Raw genomic sequence first — 19,160 nt, 5'->3', positions numbered from 1 at the left:
TGTTGAAATCCACAATCTCCGTTTCCTCATCTTAAACACAGACATGTTGACGGATCAACGTTAGCATGAATGACCTTGACACGGACGCCACATGAGCTTTAATATAGTCTTTATTTTTATTAAACAAAATTCAGTAAAAACTCTCAATAAGTAGAAAGATAAATTTCCCTGTCAGTAGTTACTCCAGCAGTAGGCCACCCCGACTATGTTAGCACATTCCACAAATCAACCCCCCGCACGTATCAAGACTCTTTGCCAACGATCAGATTAAAAAAAACAAAAACAAAATAAAAACTTTAAACCGCTGTTAAAATTACTCTAATGCCGAATTCCTTCTGCAGCAGGAATAAAAAGAGGCGTAGAAATAGGAGTCGTTGAAAAAGGTCGCCCCCTGCAGTCGAACCGCGGTCAGGAGTGTGTGGCCGTGAGCTCATCCATTCCTACGAGTCGCTACGATTATCGTCACAAAATAAAATCTCTTTGGCTTAGATCACCCACCCGGAAGCAACACACACTCGTCTGAAAGGGTTTCAAGCTGAAGTCTAAAAAGAGTTAAAAACCTGCTGATGCTAGAAAAAGTCCCGCCATAAATTACACGAGAGAAGAGGAGCCTCTCAAGCCGGTCTTGGTTGCCAGTCTGGACCTGTGGAGAGACAAGTGGACCCTGAGTATCATGGAGTGACCCGTGTTGTGGAGACGCTCCACATACTAGGCCTCGTTGAAAGCTTGTCGGTCGTAGCCCATGGTGCCCGGGTACGCCATGGAGCCGGCGTACTCGTCCTGCATCATGTTTCCGTCCATCCCGTCCATGGGCATGTCGCCCGCGTAGCCTCCGTATCCAGCGAAACCGGCGTCCAGCTCTGCAGGAACCAAAGAAGCAGTTAAACCCGGAGAAACTGAATCTTTTTTTGTGGGTCTGAGCAGAACAAGTGCGTCCATATAAGGGCAACAGTTCAGGGAGGAATGTGGAGGAGACGCAGATAACGACTTGAAGTCGGGGTGAGAGAAGCGACTGCATTGATATTCAACTGCACTTTTTGTTGGATTTCGTAGCACCTTCATGTTTTTCTTTATATTTCAATTAAATCTTTATAAAATAAATAAATGTTAAAATGTTCCATTAACATTCAAAGCATTCATTTTTGGCCACTAGATGGCATCAGTTGTTGCGTCCTCTGCTGTTAAAAGGAACAATTAAATCCTGACTGAGGACGAGAGGATACGGTCGACTCCAGCAGCTTTTAAAGCTGATGTTTGGACATATTTTGGTTTCAAATGAAAGCAGTTACGACTTCGTCAAGAGTCATGTGGTCTTGTAAAACTTATTTTCTGAAGTATTCTCTCTAAATTACTGATTTTACTTAATTACTATTGTAGTACTTTCTTACTTGAATATTTTTACTTGATTTTTTTTCTCGATAACTATTGTATTAAAGTACTTCCTTACTTAAGTATTCTCTCTGATTTACTTATTTTTTCACTCTTTTAGTTTTACTCAATGACTCTTTCTGTCTAATAAAATTGTATAAGAGTACTTTTTATTTGATTATTTTAACTTTGATTTAATTTATTTTAACTAATTACTTTTTTGACCGTTCATTTATGTCCTTAAAAATCAATATTTTAATTGATATTCATTTAATCGCAGCTAAAGGAACAAGACAATCCTGCGATGACTGAGGACGAGAGGATACTGTTGACTCCAGCAGCTTTGAAGCTCATGTATGGACATATTTTGCTTTCAAAACAAGAGTCATGTGGTCTGTAAATTCTGCAACACCAGAGTCAAGTACTCGACAATACTACAAACAGTATTGCAATATATTCTAATACAACGTATTGTTGCCTCTGTATCGTAAAGCGCATCATCGGATTCTTGTCACTTCACACCCCAAGTGTCCAGTCATGGTGAAAACGTTTTAAAAATCAAGAGTTTATTTTTCTACTATTGTTCTACTCGAGTCAAAGTCCCGGGGTTGGTTCACAGAAACCAACCCCCCGCGGTGCGCTGACGCAGCGACGAGGAATGTGTTGCATGTGCGGAGTGACGGGCGGTTACTCACCGTCCTGGTACGGTCCTTCCATGGGGACGCTGTTGTTAGCCTGCAGGGGAGGTCACAGGAGGTCACGGGAGGTCAGAGAGGAGACGAGGTCAACTAATTAAAAAAAAAAGCCCGACACTCACCAGGTCCCAGGCGACCGGGTCGTGCTTGAACAAGGAGTGCGTGAGTTCCACCGACACTCGCTTCTTGTAGTCGGTGTTCTTGTCCTCGGAGATCCGGAAGAGCACGGCGGCGGCGTAGGTGGCTGGAGAAGAACAGGAAGTTTGGAGTCAGTGGACGTGATTGTGTTCACGCCCACGCGTCAAGGGGAATTGGAAACATAGCGTTTTTTATTATTTTGGATTTTAAAACCTTTTATTTCTGCCAGTAAATAAAGCACGCTTTACGATGCGCTGCCAATATTATCCAGCAGGGGGAGTTTTGACGAGCGCAAGCGTAAATAATGTCCTGACTGCAGTTTCCCTCTGAGGCTTTTGACCTTTTTGATTATTATACAACCAGGGTGGCGTCTGTGTGACGTCATCAGATCAGATTACGCAAATAAACCGTTAAAAAACTAAATGACAAGCAAACAAACACTTTTTCTACAAGTAAATCTGCAAAAGTAGGATCATTATGCACCGTTTACATTTCTTAAGAATTACCAATTCAATTTTTTTTTTTTTTTTTCTTCAGCGACTTCTTTTTCGAAAAAAAAAAAATCGAAACACCAACGCCTGATGCCCTCAGTAGGTGGCAAGCCCGGGCAGGTTTTGACATTTGCAACTACACCGATTTATTTTGAAATAATTATAACTGCCAACATGCATAGGTGTGTTTTCAGAAAAGCAAAAAAATGAAATTGAAATTTCATCTCTTTGGACAAAAGTGCGTTTTTTTTTGTGTCGAACCGTTTGAAGTCCATTTGTTTCGACAGACTTGTAGTTAATGTATGCAAATCATAAACAAGGTACTAGTTATTGTCAGGGTTATGGCTCGATGAGTGTCAGTGATTGTTAGTTTAATGTATACATAAAAAAAAAAAATATGAAGTACATCTTAAAAACCTTTATATTATGCGTTTCCAGTCAAATTCTTCAACAAGCAGATACAATTTGAATTTAATGAAACATCTTTTTAGCAACAACACAAGTTGAGGGCGTGATAACTATTATTTTGATGCCAAAAATAACGATTTATTAATATTAATTTAGTTGGTCAACAGTTTCTTACCGATGCCCTCGTTGTTGGAGTGCAGCAGCTCCATCAGTGGAGCCGAGGCTCCCTCGCTGTCGATGGCCTCCGCCGAGGGTTTGTCCAGAGCCAGCTCGCAGAGCACGCCGGCCGCCACGCGCTTCACGTTGTCCACGGGCGAGTAGAGAAGCTGAAGAGGGGAAAGTTTTAATTTGAGGTAGGAATATGCGAAATTAGCAGAACTGTTGAAGATTAAATGTCATCTTTACACTTGAGATCATTCGTTAAAAGGTCTGAATTATAGACACAAGGACCCGTTTGTTTCCTCGCAGCGAATAAAATAAGCCGCTATCCTGGTTCTCGACAGGTTTCTGCCTAAAAACGGACTTGTTGTGCTTTGAAATTCGAGTAAAGATGAAGAATAATTTCCGTCCATTTAAAATCTTCATCTACAGCAAATCCATTAATAGTTTATTAGATTATTTTGATGATGATCTGACGCGAGACTCACCTGAACAAAGAGCGGAATGGTTTCCATGTTGGCGATCTCGGCTCTGTTGTTGGGGTCTCTGGCCAGAATGTGCAGCGCTCCGGTGCAGCCCTCCACGATCTCCTCCATCCTCACACCGTCCTGGCACCGCAACAATGTTAGATGGGGCACATTTGTTCATTCGTTTTATAAGCCCCGCGAGTGACGCGGCGAGGGCATATGTGTCGAGCAGATGTACCTGGTATGTCTGCTGGTTGGATGAGCCGTGTTTCTGCGCGTCCTGGTGGGCTTTGAGCAGCAGGTTGACCAGGCGGGGGATGGCACCGGCGTCCCTCAGAGGGGCCTGGTTCTCGGGGCAGAGGGCCAGGTTTCGGATCAAGCCCACGACAGCCTTCATGAGGAGAGAGAGACACAGACGCATCCTGTATTACTGGACACTTCTTCTAATGTTTAGCTTTTCTTTTGACGCTTTTGATGTTGACGCACATGATTTACCGACATCTGTGTGTCCATCTGCTCTCCATGTGTGTCACATGATCAAACCTCTTTCAGCTTGTCCTAATATGGATGCGTTTCCCAGCTAAATGTTTGTATCCAATTATTGTTTTTGTTGATGCTTTTAATTATTATCACTGCGTTTTTACACTTTGAATTTCTTTATATAAATGTTAGGCTACAAATAAATAAACGTGAATTCAGAAAATTTACTTTTTCAATTATTGAAACTAGAATATCCAATTATACACGTAATTATCATTATCATTTCTTAATTTAAAATAATAAATTCTACCGTCAAATATACAAATAATATAATTCAATTAGTTAATTTAAAACATAATTGAATTCAACAATTTCAATATTAAAAAGATGATAATGTTTTTCTTTAAATAATTAAATAAATTCTTAAACAATTAAATGATAAAGAAAATCAATTAAAAAAAAAATACATTTGAAATTCAACCATTTAATTTTCTGATGGTACCAATATCCTTCCATAAAGATATAATATCTAGATGTAACTCAAGTCAACAATTCTTTGTGCATCCCAGCATGCATTGCAGTTAAAGCAATTGTCCACCCAAAAATTCAAAACTCTAAACATTCCCTACTCATGTTGATTTAGGGTTTGGATTATTGTCAAGAGTAATCTGTTCCTTTGGAGAGTTATAGGCAAAAATGTTTGTTCATTTTAATGTAGCGACTGGAGATCAGTTGTCTTTGTCTTCATCTTCGTCCAAAAAGACACTTAAAAACATACAAATACCTCCATAGTGCTTGTCTGTAACGTCCCTCTTGTATTTAAGACTCAACACGAGGAATTGTACCAGGAAAACCTAAATAAATCTATATTTTAAGATTGTTTTTTTAGCATGAAATGTCGCTACATTAGCATGGATATACTGTAGATGCCTACAACTTTAAAATAGAACCGATTGCTCTGAAAATAATCCCAAAAGTAGAGAATGTGTGAATTTGAATTTTGGTTGAATCATCACTTAAACTTGTTTCCCTTTTAAATCCAACTGTGCAGTGTTTTTAAATCGGGAGGTTCTCTCTTGGTTTAGTCCCTGGTATTTCTATACCTCACTCGTTACTATAGGTATTTCTATTCCTCACACGTTACTTTCAACTGTTGTTCAATCTTTAAATTTGTGCAAGAGCTTGAAACGTTACCTTGATGACGGGCCAGTACGGCTGGTTCAGCAGCTTGACGATGGCGGGGATGCCGTAGTGTCTCCTCACGGCGTTCTGGGCCACCTCGGCCTGCTGGTGGCGCGAGGTCAGGTGACGGAGGGCGCAGACGGCGGGCTCGGTCACGTCCTCCTTCTCCGTGGCGCGCAGGATGGCGTGGATCAGAGCCTCCACGCCGTTGTTCTGCGTGACCAGGCTCTTGTTGTGGGCGTTGTTGCATGTGAGGTTGGAGAGGATGCCGGTGGCGCAGGTCAACATGTTGAGGTCGTCGGAGCTCAGCAGGCCGACCAGAACCTGCAGCAGACTGTCCATGCCCTCCTGCAGCACCAGAGAGAACACATGGCGTGTAAAAGAAAATTCATTATATATACATATTTCAACATATATATATATATATATATGATAAATAAAAACATTTGAAAGCTAAAATTAAACAATCACGGATTCTTAAAGCAAACATTCAAGGACTAAAAGTAATTTCGAGATACACATGTGAAATCTGGTGGGTTTATTCAAGGTCAAGGTGAACACGAACCTGCTTGGTCGCAGCATCAGACAAGTTCCTAAGAGTCCACAAGCAGTTCTGCATCAGACGCTGGCTGGATCCATTCAGGTGTTTTCCCAGGGCCTGCATCCCACCTGCAGGTCACAAGCATGTGATAATCCATCGCGATTATAGACTCCGTCGTCACGCGACACCGCGGTCGACGGAGATCCGCGGCTCAGAAGAACAAAGAGCCGACACACCTGCAGGACACAGGTGTGTTGTCACATGGTTCTACCTACCGGCCTCCACAATGGCGGGCTTGTTGCTAGGGCACACAGAGAGGACTTTGAGGACTCGGCTCGTGGTCCAGAGCAGCTTTTCGTAGTTGTAGCTCCTCATGATGTGGACCAGACCTTCGGGGCCCCCGTTGGCAAGAATGATGAGCTGAGAACATGAAACAGAAATGTCAGCAGAGAAGACGAGCGAATTAACTTCTTAGACCCTTTTAAGTTCCTCAGATATAAAAGGTTCAACCAAAACTTCACTCATTTTCTACTCGCCCTCATGTCGACTAAGGGTTTGGATTATTTCAGAGTAATCTGAACTTTCTTTTAGAGTTATAGACAAAAATGTTTGTTCATTTTAATGTAGCGACTGAACCTCAGTTGTCTTCCTCCAATAACACACTTAAAAACTCAAATCCCTCCATACTTCTCGTCTGTAATCCACAGAGGTATTTGGATGTTTTTAAGTGTCTTTTTGGACGAAGACAATTGAGCTCCAGTCACTACATTAAAATGAACAAAATGATTTAAATCGTCTAGAACTATAAAAGGAACAGATTACTCTGAAAATAATCCCAACCCTTAGTCGACATGAGAATGATTGAAAACGAGTTTATCTAAATGAATGACTTCAAAAACAAACAGATTTCTCTAGAAACGAGGCTTCTTTGCTTTGCCGGTAAACACCAGTCACGCCCGACTCCTGCACCTGACTCACGGAGTTCACACGCCACACCCAGAGCACGTCCGCACAAGACAAGTTTCAGCTTTCAGAGGCACAACAATCTGACACACCTTGCTCTCCTGGTTGCCGTAGGACAGCAGCTGCAGACAGTCGGTGGTGATGGCCAGGAATTTGGGGTTGCTCTTCTTCAGCAGGGGCACCATCTTCTGCAGGCCGTCGGCCAGTCGCACCGCCATCTTGGCTCCTTCCTGGTGCAGCAGCAGGTTGTGGAGGGTGGTGATGGCGTAGAACAGCACCGACTCCATGGGGGAGCTGAGTGGGGGAGGAGAGGGGGAGGGGGGCACAAATGCAGGTCATGGTGAGTCACTGGTCTTAGCCTCAACAAGACATGCGTCATCTTTAGTCACCACTTTCAGAGACGTTACAGATCATGTGGTGCTTGTCGACCGTGTGATTTGACACAATTTGTCAAGACCCTTGTAACTCAGAGAAATTATAAATAATGTTTATACATAAGACAAATATTAAATGTATATTGTAATGATTTAAAATGTTAACCTTTTAACTTTTATATTTACCAAACAAAAAATATATCAGTTTATAAATGACACAATGTTATATTAACATTAAAAAAAAATCCAGGATTAGTTAACAAGGACAGGAGGAAGATACTTATTATGGAAATAAACTCAAAGCACAGGGCAAATATTTCAGGTTTGTTTCCTGTTTTTATTGCAAGGAACTCCGTCTTATTTAATTAAAGTGTAGACAGTAGACTGTGTGCGCCCGGGAAGCGCTCGCAATTTTTACCCGAAGTAATTCCAGTTTGTATCGCTTGTTATACTTTAAATGTCTGCTACAAACAAACATGACATATAGACTCATTTCATTCTATTCTTCTTTTATTCCGAGTCTCTTGACGAGACTTGAAAAGAAGACAGACATTATAGATGAGAAGTATGGAGTCATTAGGATGTTTTTTTTGGACGAAGACGAAGACCACTGAGCTCCAGATGCTACATTAAAATAAACGTTATTTTTCACAACAAGTTTTTGTCTATAACTCCAAAAACTACAGATTAAATAAATTGAATCCCAACCCTTAGTCGACATCAGGGTGAGAAGAAAATGAGTGCAATCTGAATTCCCGGTGAACTATCTCTCTAAAGCTATGTAGTTAAGATAAGAAAAAGAAAGAAGAAAATGCCATGCATCATCGTGAAAGATAATCTTTGTTTTAAATGAACCAGTTATGAGTTTAAATATTTCACCAGAGTCATGAACCCTTGTGTTGCTTCGAGGTCGAGGTGAACGACCTCCCTGGCGTCCATACATAAATACATATGCAGTGGTGGAGGTCGTTGACAGTCGTGTTCATGTAGCAGTAGTTGTGAAAAGATGGATGGATTTCTAAGAGTCCAGTGTACCTCAGCATGCGGACTAGAGCCGGGATGCCTCCAGACTTGAAGATGGAGAGCAGCCCCTCTCTCTGGTGGGACAGGTTGTGGAGGATGCTGGCGGTGGCCCTCGCCGTCTCCATGTCGCTGGTGTTCTGCATGGCTCGCACCACGGCCGCCACCATCTGAGGGGACCCCATGAGGGCGCGACGCGACGCTTCCTTTTTGGTCAGCTGGTTGACGATCTGAGCCGCCTTGCTGACCACCACCTGACAGGACGGCAAAGACAGTTGTCATGTCAACCTCATAGATTATCGCTCACCTTAAAGTTACATTCAACACACAGAAGATTAAATGAACAACTAAATAAACAAGTCCAAAATAATAACATTTAATTGATTAATATTTTCCTTTCATTTATATTTCATGTTTGAATATGATTTATTTTAAATGTAGCAGTTTATTAAAACATATAATTCATGCATAATTTCTTCAATGTTGAAGCTCTCCCTATTTAAAAACAATCTTCTGACATTTTCAAATAATTTAAGACAGCATTTATTATTGACGCACAGACTTGACAGAAGAGTGACAAAAATCACCTGGTCTTCGTCGTTCAGCAGTTTGGTGAGCTCCGGCACGGCACGTGTGGCCAGCTCGGCGTCATCCTGGTAGTTGATCAGATGGATGATCGCGGTCTTCAGCATCTGCGACGGCTCGGCGAGCCGCTGGACATTGGTCATCTGGGACGCATCCGTCTGGGTGGACAGGATGGTGGTGCCTTCTTCTAGGGTCTCGGGGAACATGGCGGCGCGTATCCGCTGGGCTCTGGTCATGGTGTACTGGGTGTCGAGGTCTACAAGAAGCACAAGTGTCACGACCACGACTGATCAAGCGTATGCTTCCCTCTCCTCACCAGGCTCCTCTCTTGTGACTGTTGACGTCATGGTGTAGTGTTTGGTTGTGGTGAATTCGCCGTCCTCGTCTCTGACCGTGTTGGCTCCAGACTGGATCCCAGAGTCCAGGTTGTACGACGTGTCCTGCCACTCCGTCACCTTCATCTTGCTGCTCCTGGGCTCACCCACTGTCAAGAGGTCAGTGCAGGAGTTCAACTTCTACTCGACACCGATTTACTAGCTTTCATTTATGAAGAAACTGTTGGCTAACCGTGAACAAATAATTAACTTTTTAGAAGTGCCTGTAGGGTTTCTGGCCAAATATAGGAACAAACTGAATAGCGACACTCATGAGTCATTTTATTTTAGGAAGTTTAAGAACCCTGCATGGGTTGTTTATTTTCTCAAAATTTAGAGTTAAATGAATTGACTGTTTTCAGTGTAGATTTTTGGTTTCAAGTTTCTGTTAACATAGACATCAAGCATTCACTTGTATTTGTGCCTACACTTTAATCCAAGCTAGTCAAGTGAAATGAAATGCTGACCAAGCTAAAATAAAACTTTTCACATATTTACTGAGTGTAAATAGGAGAGTTATTTTTTTAAGGGACACTAGCAAACTTCACTTATGTTTTTTTGTTTTTTTATTCTTTATAGATTTTGCCCCACCTAAATTGTGTGGATTGAGGCAAAACAAGAATATTTTCTTTTTCTTTTGTAGACAACTTGACATGGTTTATAACTTCATTATAACAAGATATTCAGCAGAAGACAATTAATTAATTTTAGAAAAATAATTATAGTTACCAATTATGATTGATACTTTAGTTTTAAAAAGGTCACCTAACTATTTATCTTTGACCTTAAATTATAATTAAATAATTATAATCATCAGAATATGAATTCATTAAATTCAATATGTGCATGCTGATAATAAAGAAAGAAAACTTACTATGCATTGCCATCTTCACCTCCTGTGATCAAAACAGCGATGGAGGGAACCTAAAAGAAAGAAAGAAAAATAAGTGGCTGTAAAATCCGCTTGGCATTCATTCATAATTCAGCCCTGCTTATTACTATGCAGCTGGAGTCCAGATATCTCGATACTTTGACCCAAAAATGACAACATGGAGCAGCGGCGCAGAGAAGAGACAGCTCCAAGTCAGGAATGCAAGTGGGTCTGTGTGACCTTTCACCCCAGGCCTCCGCCCATACAGCAGAGGGAGCGGCCTTTTCGCTGACACATCAGGAACCTGCCTGTCAGGTTTTGGCAGAGAGTGTGCAAGAGTCTGCTCGCCACATGGCGTTACAGCTGTAGGCCTGGTTTAAATCCTTTATTAATGGGGACAATGTTGTCATGAAATATGCCGTCGAATTTTTGTGCCTCAGTTAATTTCACAGAAGAGTTAAAGAATCAATTGAGCAGATATATTTGTCTTCGATTAGTTACAAAATTGCCTCCAAATCTGCAAAATATTGTTTTAATAATGGCTCCAGTCGAAAACAAAAAAGGTGATTCAATTCCAAAATAATCCAGCACAGCCTTGAATAACTCTAAACGGTTCCCCACCACAGAAATCTCCTTCGCCGCGTCCACAAAAGCAGCGCGACAGAGCGGGTGACATACGAGTTCGGTACAATGAGACCACTGTGCTTCTTACGGCTTCTCAGATGTTTGAAAGTTGTTGCTCCTTTGCTCGGCGACTGGCCTTTTTGTTGTGCGTTTCTGATTTACACAATTGATGCAGGTGTTAAAAGTCCAACATGGGGGAAAAAAAGAGAAGGGACATTGAAATCGCCCCCATACATTCTTCAAACCGCTGCTAGTAATAACAATATAATTAGAGGTTGAGCTCATCCAACAGTCTTGCTGGTGATAAAACAAGTCTGGGCTTAATGCCACACTAGCTTCTGATAAGATATCCACCCTACACACAACTGATTTCATTAATACAAGTTATAAACACCTTCAAAACTATGTAACTCAACATCATTTGTCGTTTTCAGGAGAGACAGCCACCAGGAAAAAAAGTTTTGTAACCGCTACTGTAGGGAAATTTCATGGATATTTTTGCTGTCGTTTTTCATGCAATATAAAGGATGTATATATATCAAAGTCTATGTTTGTTACATCATTGTTAGCATGTTTTGACACTTATTTACCAACAGGTCATTTGTTTTCTATATAATGTACTCGCTACATGCATATTTTAAACTTTAAATCTTTTCTGTAGTGGTCTGTGGTTTTATTCTTAACACTTGTGTCGTCCCTGGCTTTGTCCAGAGCACACAAAGAAAGCTAGGAAACTAGATTTCACTAGAATATCACCAAAATAAGGCTAGTTTCTAGGCAACACTTGAATATGCTACTAGGATAGTAGTTAAAACTGTATTTTTTACCTCTAAAGACCATGATCCATGTCCAAGCCCTCAACAAGCCCAACTTCTCTATCATAGTTTTGGCTTCATTTAAGATTATAAGTCGATTGTTTCCGTTCATTAAGTGGACACACTTGCTTTCAAAAGCAATTTTCAAACTGTCTATCTCACAAAACTGGCCCCCGAGAGACATGTGGTTACATGTCACCCAGCGAGTTACCTGCTCACACATGAGGCTACAGGCCAGAATATGTTCCTAGACTCAAAGAATTCCTTTTATATCTCCCGAGGTGTGGCCCTGTGTGAAACTTCACTCTCAGACCTTCTATCTCGACTGCCTCTCCTTAAGTAACTCTGTATTATAACGGCAAAAAGTTACATTCCCAATGAAACTTTAACGAAATGATTTGACTTTCTCCGCTTGCTGTCATTTAGGGACCATAATTGTGCAGTCTTTGTTCTCCTGGGGCGAGGCAGTGGGTTCAGCGAACTGTGGCAATGCTAGGACACTCCCAGTGTATTGCCTCGGTAACCAAAAACTCTGCACAGGCACTCCTCTATGGGAGCATTTAATCTGCTGACCCATCTGATGCCCAGTGTTTATGTGGATGCTGATAAGAGTCGTTTCCTTTCAAGTTCCCACAAAATGACTCAAATTATGACTTTTTTTTTTTAGATCTTTCTTCAAGAGAAATTCAATAATGAAGAAACAAAGTTTGTCTTTATTCTGTAGAACCTGCATTAAATCAGGAACATTTCTTGAAGAAACTTTAACCAAAAGGTGTCGTGACTGTGGAATGGACTTTAACCTCTGTTAATGAATTATGTGTAACTTCACCGTAATAAAAGTTTCACTCGAGATTAACGTGCTGAATATGAAAAAAAAACGGACTCCCATATGGAGCGTTTGTGAACTAGTAAGGAGAGTAGTGTTGCTCACTCGTGTGCTGGTGAAACATTCCACACCATCGCATTCCGGGCTCCACCGTCACGCTGTAATCTCAAAGGATAATTCTTTAAAATCTAATCCACAGTTCTTGTTTGGTACACAAAGATAAATTATGCCAGGGGACTATAATAGACTTGTAAATCTCAGTTCAGAATTCAAATACTAGTCCTCAACAGTTAAGATAACATGTCCTTAGTACCTAAAAAAGTATTTAAAACACAAGCATGAAAGGCAAAACGTAACGTATTATACTATACCCAATATTGAGCATCAGAATGACTCAAGATCCATTTATAGTTTATTTAATATGAACTGAGCAAAGCCACAAATGAAAGTGGGTCTTCCAGCAAACAGAAACCACACATTTACAACACATTGAAATTAAAATGATTGATACTCTCACTACACAACCTGCTCATATAGCATACCAACAGGGACATGTTGCTTCTTGCTCGAAACATCTATAATGGAGCGGTTTAACAGGGGAAAAAAAAACTTTTGAGCCTTTTAGACAATCTTTTGGTTTGTTACACAATTGCACAAGTGTATGTCATATGTAAGACATTGAAAATACTTTGACTGTAATAGCTATATATGCTATAAAAGGTTTCATAATGATACCGTTTACAAAATGTCTTAATGGGCAGCGTTTCAAAGCACATTATCCTTAAGGCTCCACTACTGGAATATTCATGCACCGTGCTTCAGTTAAGCGGCGAATCCACCTAAAAGAGGCAAGAGACAACTTCTTAGAAGATAGACGAGAGAGGTGGACCGTTGTTTAAGCAAGTGTTCAACTAATCTATAAAAACATGAGCCTAAATTTGTCTTGCTTCCTGGTCCCAAATAATTGGTCAGTAATCTGAACACCAAGACCTTCTCAAATTCAGCAGATTACTGCCTTCAAAAACAAACACGTTCATCCAAAACCAATCCCATGTATTGAAAACGCTTAATATGATTTTTCTTTACCAGTGAAATCTCAGCAAAGGAACATCAGACTTAGTTGAAAGATGGTCTTTGCTATGCAACCATAATTTTGTCAGACACGCAATGTTTAGGCTGACATGCAAATATAGGAGATTATGTTGCCACACATCTGTAAAGCTTCCGCAGCCATCTGCACAAAAACTGATCAACGGCTTGACATGCAACGCACTGCTCTTATTATGAAGCACTTAGCCCCGATATGCATCACTCAAGCAGCCCACTTCTACTGACACACTAAATGGCCTTTTTAGGAAGCAGACCAGCTTCAGGCCCGGCTAGCACTCTTCTCAGAACGGGGGTTCAGCCACCCCAGCGGGACATAGATTAGCACACCCTTAATCTCGCTTGATCCGAAACCCTGTACACCCCACTCTCCTCCGACTAGAACGGGTGCGGACAGCAGGGGTTAACTGGGTGGTGGTATAGTCATAGATCAATATGGTCGGATGTGAAGTGGTGCACACCAAATTGATTTATTGTGGTGGTTGACTAGAAGCACTATCTGATGCACCTGACTCCCAACATGAAACAGCAGGAGAAAAAAAAACAGGAGTTCCATTTGCTTAAATCAATATTTTGGATTATTATTATTTTATACTTAAAACGCCTTGGGTCACATAAAAAAAATGGTCCATGTTAGTTAAAATTGAATATAAATCTTAAATGACATTAATCATTACTATTAGTGGGGTTTCAGTTAATATTTATGATCTTTCAAATACTCTTTTTTTCTGAAAAGCCAAGAAAAACTTGCCATTATCATATAATGACTAAAGCAAACACAGAGTGATTTTAAAGATAAACAACTTGAATTAAAGCAGCAATTAGAAATGATAAGGAAAACCGTTGATAAAGTCCAGACACTAGCGACGCTGCCAAGTGAAGAAAAATACTGACAAAATGCTGTAGTTGTGCAACATACTGGCTGGATCTGTCCAAACGTGGCAGATGTTGAGTAGCATTCTTGCCTCGTCCCCGTCAACACTGGACATAATCCCAGCCAAACAGTGAACACAGTCATCGAGCCAATGAACGAAAGGAGCAGAAGATAGAAAGTAATAACCTCAAATCTGTCCGTTGATTCATTGTGACTACTTAAGAGGCGCTCCAGTTGTGCGAGGGATCAAGTTTCCCGGAGCTGATAGAGCACACAGAAGACGTGCATCGAAATTTCAAAAACAAGTCCAGTGACTTCAAATCTCTCCAAGTTCAGTAGACATTCTTAAGTCATTGGAACTCAGGATTTACCCCCCCACCCCTTCAGAGTTGTTTGGCTGCAGTTTCGGAAGGAAAGAGGATGAACTGATTCTCTGATACAGGACAGAGAAAGGCTCTGTGCTGCTATGCTCAACGGGTAGAGGGAAATAGAAGAAGCATTGTCCCTTTGACTGCTGTCAGAATAGAAGGGAGCGAAGGCCCTCAAGTGTCGCCAGTGGATCGACTTCAAAAAAAAAAGCTCAAGAGCACCAAGATGGCTTCATTTGTAGGTGCGCCAAGTAGACTAGAAAGTGCATCCAAACCCCTAGTGTGACACGTTTGTTTTAGCTTTAACTGACATCGCATTGGTCCTCTGTGCAGCAGAGCGCTCGGCTGAAGTGACAGATGATTAATATTGCAGGGAGATCGGACGCTCAAGGGAACCGAGGGGGGGGTTGATGGTGTGGACTTGGTAGGAGTATAAACAGAACTTAAAGATTCCGATGCTGACATGATGTTCAACTGCACCCTCAAGACGTGACAGATATAATGGCTTACGGTTTTGCAAGTCATAATTAAACAAAAATAGCACTACATACAGCCATTCTAAAATGAGTCTACTTTGAGTGTAGTAAAACTAAAGAAACAGGTACAAGGTTTATCCCTTTAATTCTACATAAACAAATAACTATAACATGCATCTTTCCAATAAGGACGGGTGGGACCAATTTTTTTTAATAGTTTTAATTGAGTCAGTGAGAAAAAACATTGGCTTTAAAAGCATCTATAGAGATTCGCTGTTGTGAACTGCACCCATCTCTAATTTAAGTCGACTTCACTCCATCTTTTTTCATTCAAGGGTGTGTTAATAGCAGAGTGACACAGCCGCACCCCTCTGTCCTCATTTTACACTCCCAGGGGTGTGAAATTGGCAAGTGAAGGAGAAGGAGCCGACTCACGACAGCGTTGCAGCAATGATGAGCCAAATCAACCAACTGTGAAAACGCTACTTGTTGAGTCACTGCAGGACTCTTATTCCCCGACTTCACGCTCGTACCTCGGAATTTGGATGATTCCATCGTGCATTCAGCTCAAGTCCAAGGAAAGACCTTTAAAGTGATTGGCTAGGTTGGACAGAAGCCTGACAGGGGATTGTTTCTCATCCCAAAAAGAGGTTCAAAATAAATAATTCAATTTAGCTTCTCCTAAGAGAAATACCGGGATTTAACACTCGTTTATTTCAAAACTATCGCGTTGGTTTAAAAAAATCTGGGCAATAACACAAACAAAAAAAAAAAAATCTACAAAAGTGAGTCAGGTCCTGCATCCGGAAAGAAGGCAAACTGTTGGTACGTACGTTGCAGGGGGTAGAAGAGAGAAGAGGAAAAAGCTAACTCAGCCTATTTAGGTTGTTGCTGCTCAGGTAACTAGCCATGTTCAGCTCCAACAAGAATATTAAACACACCATACAATGGAAACACTAAAGTAGTTCAACTTTTGCTTGACCGCGGTTTATCGGTCATTCTTCAACATTCATCAATCTTCAAGAGATTTAGTAGAGATTTAAGGACTCTGGAATGCTGCAAAGCTAACTGGTATTGCAGTGGTTAAGACCTAGTGCTCTAACCCCCAGATGCTCAGTTTTAAGTACTGGTGAGGGAACCTTTAAGGTGTTTTATTGATTCGGTTTTGTGCCGTCTTACTAGCCAAGTCAAGCTAATGGACCTTAGTTGGACCAGGCAGGAACTTTATATCTCTTCTCTATGGGAACAGTTGAACACAAAAGGGAAGGTGATATGCAATAAGAGGAGAGGTCACCTGACATGAGCGGCTGTAACCGAGCCCCTGGATAGAACTCAGTCAGGCAACACTGGGCTGGAGTAAAAGGGGCGACAAAGACGATGATAAACCCCACCACCAAACAAAGAGGGATGGATATGTGCCATACAATAATCCCCTTTTATCAAGTGTAGACATTTTATACACTGAAGGGTCTCCTGGCCTCTTGCTCCACTAATGTAGGACAGTATCAGGGAATTAAGCAGGGGACGGGGCAGGGGGTGGGGGATTACCACCATGTCACCACAGCTGTAGTTGTGAAATCTACAGCACGACACCCCACGCCATTATCCCACCACCCGACATGTTCCCTGAGGGTAGACATGAACAGCTTCCAGAACAGAGGGGTGGGGGGGGTCTTCTTGATGACAGGGCCGGGTTCATCCGAGGTCGTTCATCATGACACACATTCATAGCTACACTCACCAGTCCTCCATCACGAGTGCATGATCGCATTCATTACACAAAAGTTGATGAGCGGCGTTTAAGTGGCTTTAATTTTCAATCAAATCATCATTAGAGTTTGCACAGAAATGTCACATCTCGATGGATGGATAATACAATTTCCATTTTTACAATGAGATCTAATCAGAGGAATGTGTGCTTCTGCTGTAAACCACTGAGCAAGATTCCAAGATGCTCTCGGTGTCTGACAAATTTGAAGATGACATCATGGAAGATTTGTCACGGTAGTGGTAAAATGTCACAACTACACGTGTGATAAATATCTAGAGGAACATGTGGAAAATAATATTAGTTCATTAAAAATATTCTTACAAAACTTTTCTTAGCTCTAACCATTTCCTTTGGACATTCAATGACAATGCATTATTATTATTATTATTATTGTCAAGATAGTTTAGCGCTCAGCTTTTAACAATAATTCATAATAATTGGTTCCCATACAAAAATGTAATTACATGACCATATACAACATTCCGTCTTGTAAATGCTTATCAGCTCCAAGAACCAAGTTTAATCATGTTAAAAGAGACAGTGACTCATTTTATTTAACTACAGCATAAAATAATCTAGTGAGATTACATTGACTTTAATAATCGCTCTGGAGATCTTCAAGAAATTAGATTTTAGCAGAAATAAGCAGAAAATAGAAAGTACAGCAAGTGTCATAAAAGCAAGAACAAAGGGCAAACAACAAGAGCAAAGAGATATCAAAGCGCAAATATAAAGACCACATATCAAAGAAAATAAAACAAAGACCCAAAAAGATATGAACATATAATAACATCATCCCTTCGCTTTGCTCCTGCCCAAAATCTCAATAGTTTTAGGTTAGGTAGAACTTTATTGATCCCTCAGAAGGTCTCCTTCGGGAAATTGTTTTTTTTTCCAATAAGACACAGCAATAATTCATAAAAGTATAAATAGAAAATAAAAATAAGAACAAGAACAAAGAGAAATAAAGAGAAAGAACAATAGCACAAGGAATGAATGAGTCCCTGAGTCTATTAGTGTTGCATTGGGGGAGGAGCATTCGTGCACGCGCAGTCATTTCTTTTTGGCATGTTATTTTTTTTCCAATCATATTTATGTATTATTTCATTTTGTATACAGTTCAAAGTTTGTCCCTTTAAATAAATATACATGTAAAAAAAGAGACAAGTAGTTCAAATAGAAGAAAAAAAAACATGGATGAACGAATGTAAAGAGTTAAAAGTAAATGGATCTGTTAGTCTCCTTAGAGACGTCATGAGGTATGACGATAAAAGGGAAAAAACAAGATATAAACTGCCTCAAAACCTCAAATTTCCTTTGAAAGCTGACTATAAACCACTATACAGCGGTAGAAAGGCAACATTTCATTTTTGGTTCTATAAAGTAAGGCCAGAACACATGAACCAATAGAAAATAAAACATGGTATGTACTCTTAAAATTCATATTAATAATGTTTAGTCTTCCGTTAGATTAACTTCAGAGTGTTTGAATGAAGCACATTAAAGACTTTTATCGGTTAAACTGTTACATTGAGTTTCAATGTTCAAAGGCTGCTCCCGACGCCACTTAGTGACGTCCAGGCACGAGCTCGTAACACTTTCGACGTTGTCACATATTGATTGATAAGTGACGTCAAGTTGACTGATCGATACCGGAACACATACGGTCGTGGTTCCACGGGAGGAGAGACAGAGAAAGAAAGAGAGAGAGAGAGACGCGGGCGAACAATGAACCTTTGACTTTATCATTTCGTCGACATGTTTTTTGTTGTCGGTGCGACACATGCGGAAATGAACTCACACACTTGCGCTCTTGTTAGTTTAAACTTCGGGAAAATAGTTTTAAAAAGACAAACGTTGCCGACAGAGATAAACTAATAACATTTAGTCGCTGTTTCAACAAAAAACAAGTTAGAGAAGAAGAGCAGAAAAGTCACCACGGACAGCATTTCTGGCACAAAGACTCGTGCGATGTACGCGCTGAGTTTGAGGACTGTCGGAAAAAAAAGTGGTCATTTTTAAAACGTACCTTTTTTCGAACAAATAGCGGCTTTTAAATGTTAATCCAGAGCCGTGATGGTCGCTTCGAATGGATCCTCTTTAATATCCGCGTCGACTCCTGCACTCTCTCCGCTGCTGCCCGGCTGTCTCTGAGCTCTACTGTGAAGACAGAGCGTCACCAC

The 19,160-nt window shown here is 40.8% G+C and overlaps 1 protein-coding gene across 2 annotated transcripts; it reads right to left on the bottom strand.

Annotated features, from left to right (window-relative positions):
* Positions 1 to 92: 92 nt before the first annotated feature.
* jupa (junction plakoglobin a) lies at positions 93 to 19,160 on the bottom strand. 2 transcript variants are annotated; one of them, XM_087805165.1, is made up of 16 exons: positions 19,007 to 19,160; positions 10,120 to 10,169; positions 9,188 to 9,355; positions 8,874 to 9,127; positions 8,302 to 8,540; positions 6,985 to 7,186; positions 6,205 to 6,349; positions 5,954 to 6,057; positions 5,401 to 5,736; positions 3,965 to 4,117; positions 3,748 to 3,867; positions 3,276 to 3,426; positions 2,186 to 2,307; positions 2,064 to 2,103; positions 710 to 860; positions 93 to 643 (listed from the first exon to the last, which is right to left on the bottom strand). In XM_087805165.1, coding segments are annotated over exons 2-16 (2,199 nt in total). In that variant the 5' UTR covers positions 10,133 to 10,169; positions 19,007 to 19,160; the 3' UTR covers positions 93 to 642. The 2 variants fall into 2 exon arrangements, with proteins under 2 accessions (XP_087661291.1, XP_087661302.1); XM_087805176.1 differs by lacking the exon at positions 93 to 643 and having other exon boundaries at positions 709 to 860.

The sequence above is a fragment of the Callionymus lyra genome, chromosome 1, assembly GCF_982586985.1.
Source record: "Callionymus lyra chromosome 1, fCalLyr1.hap1.1, whole genome shotgun sequence".
NCBI classification, from domain to species: domain Eukaryota; kingdom Metazoa; phylum Chordata; class Actinopteri; order Syngnathiformes; family Callionymidae; genus Callionymus; species Callionymus lyra.
Note: the sequence above shows the minus strand (reverse complement) of the source record. Positions and strands in the feature narration are given on the sequence as shown.

Bases quoted from the DNA above. Each gene is read 5' to 3' on its own strand.
- jupa (XM_087805165.1), bottom strand. The intron at 3,427-3,747 runs GTGAGTCTCGCG...TCCCCTCTTCAG, and splicing joins CCATTCCGCTCTTTGTTCAG to CTTCTCTACTCGCCCGTGGA. The intron at 2,308-3,275 runs GTAAGAAACTGT...GTTCTTCTCCAG, and splicing joins CTCCAACAACGAGGGCATCG to CCACCTACGCCGCCGCCGTG.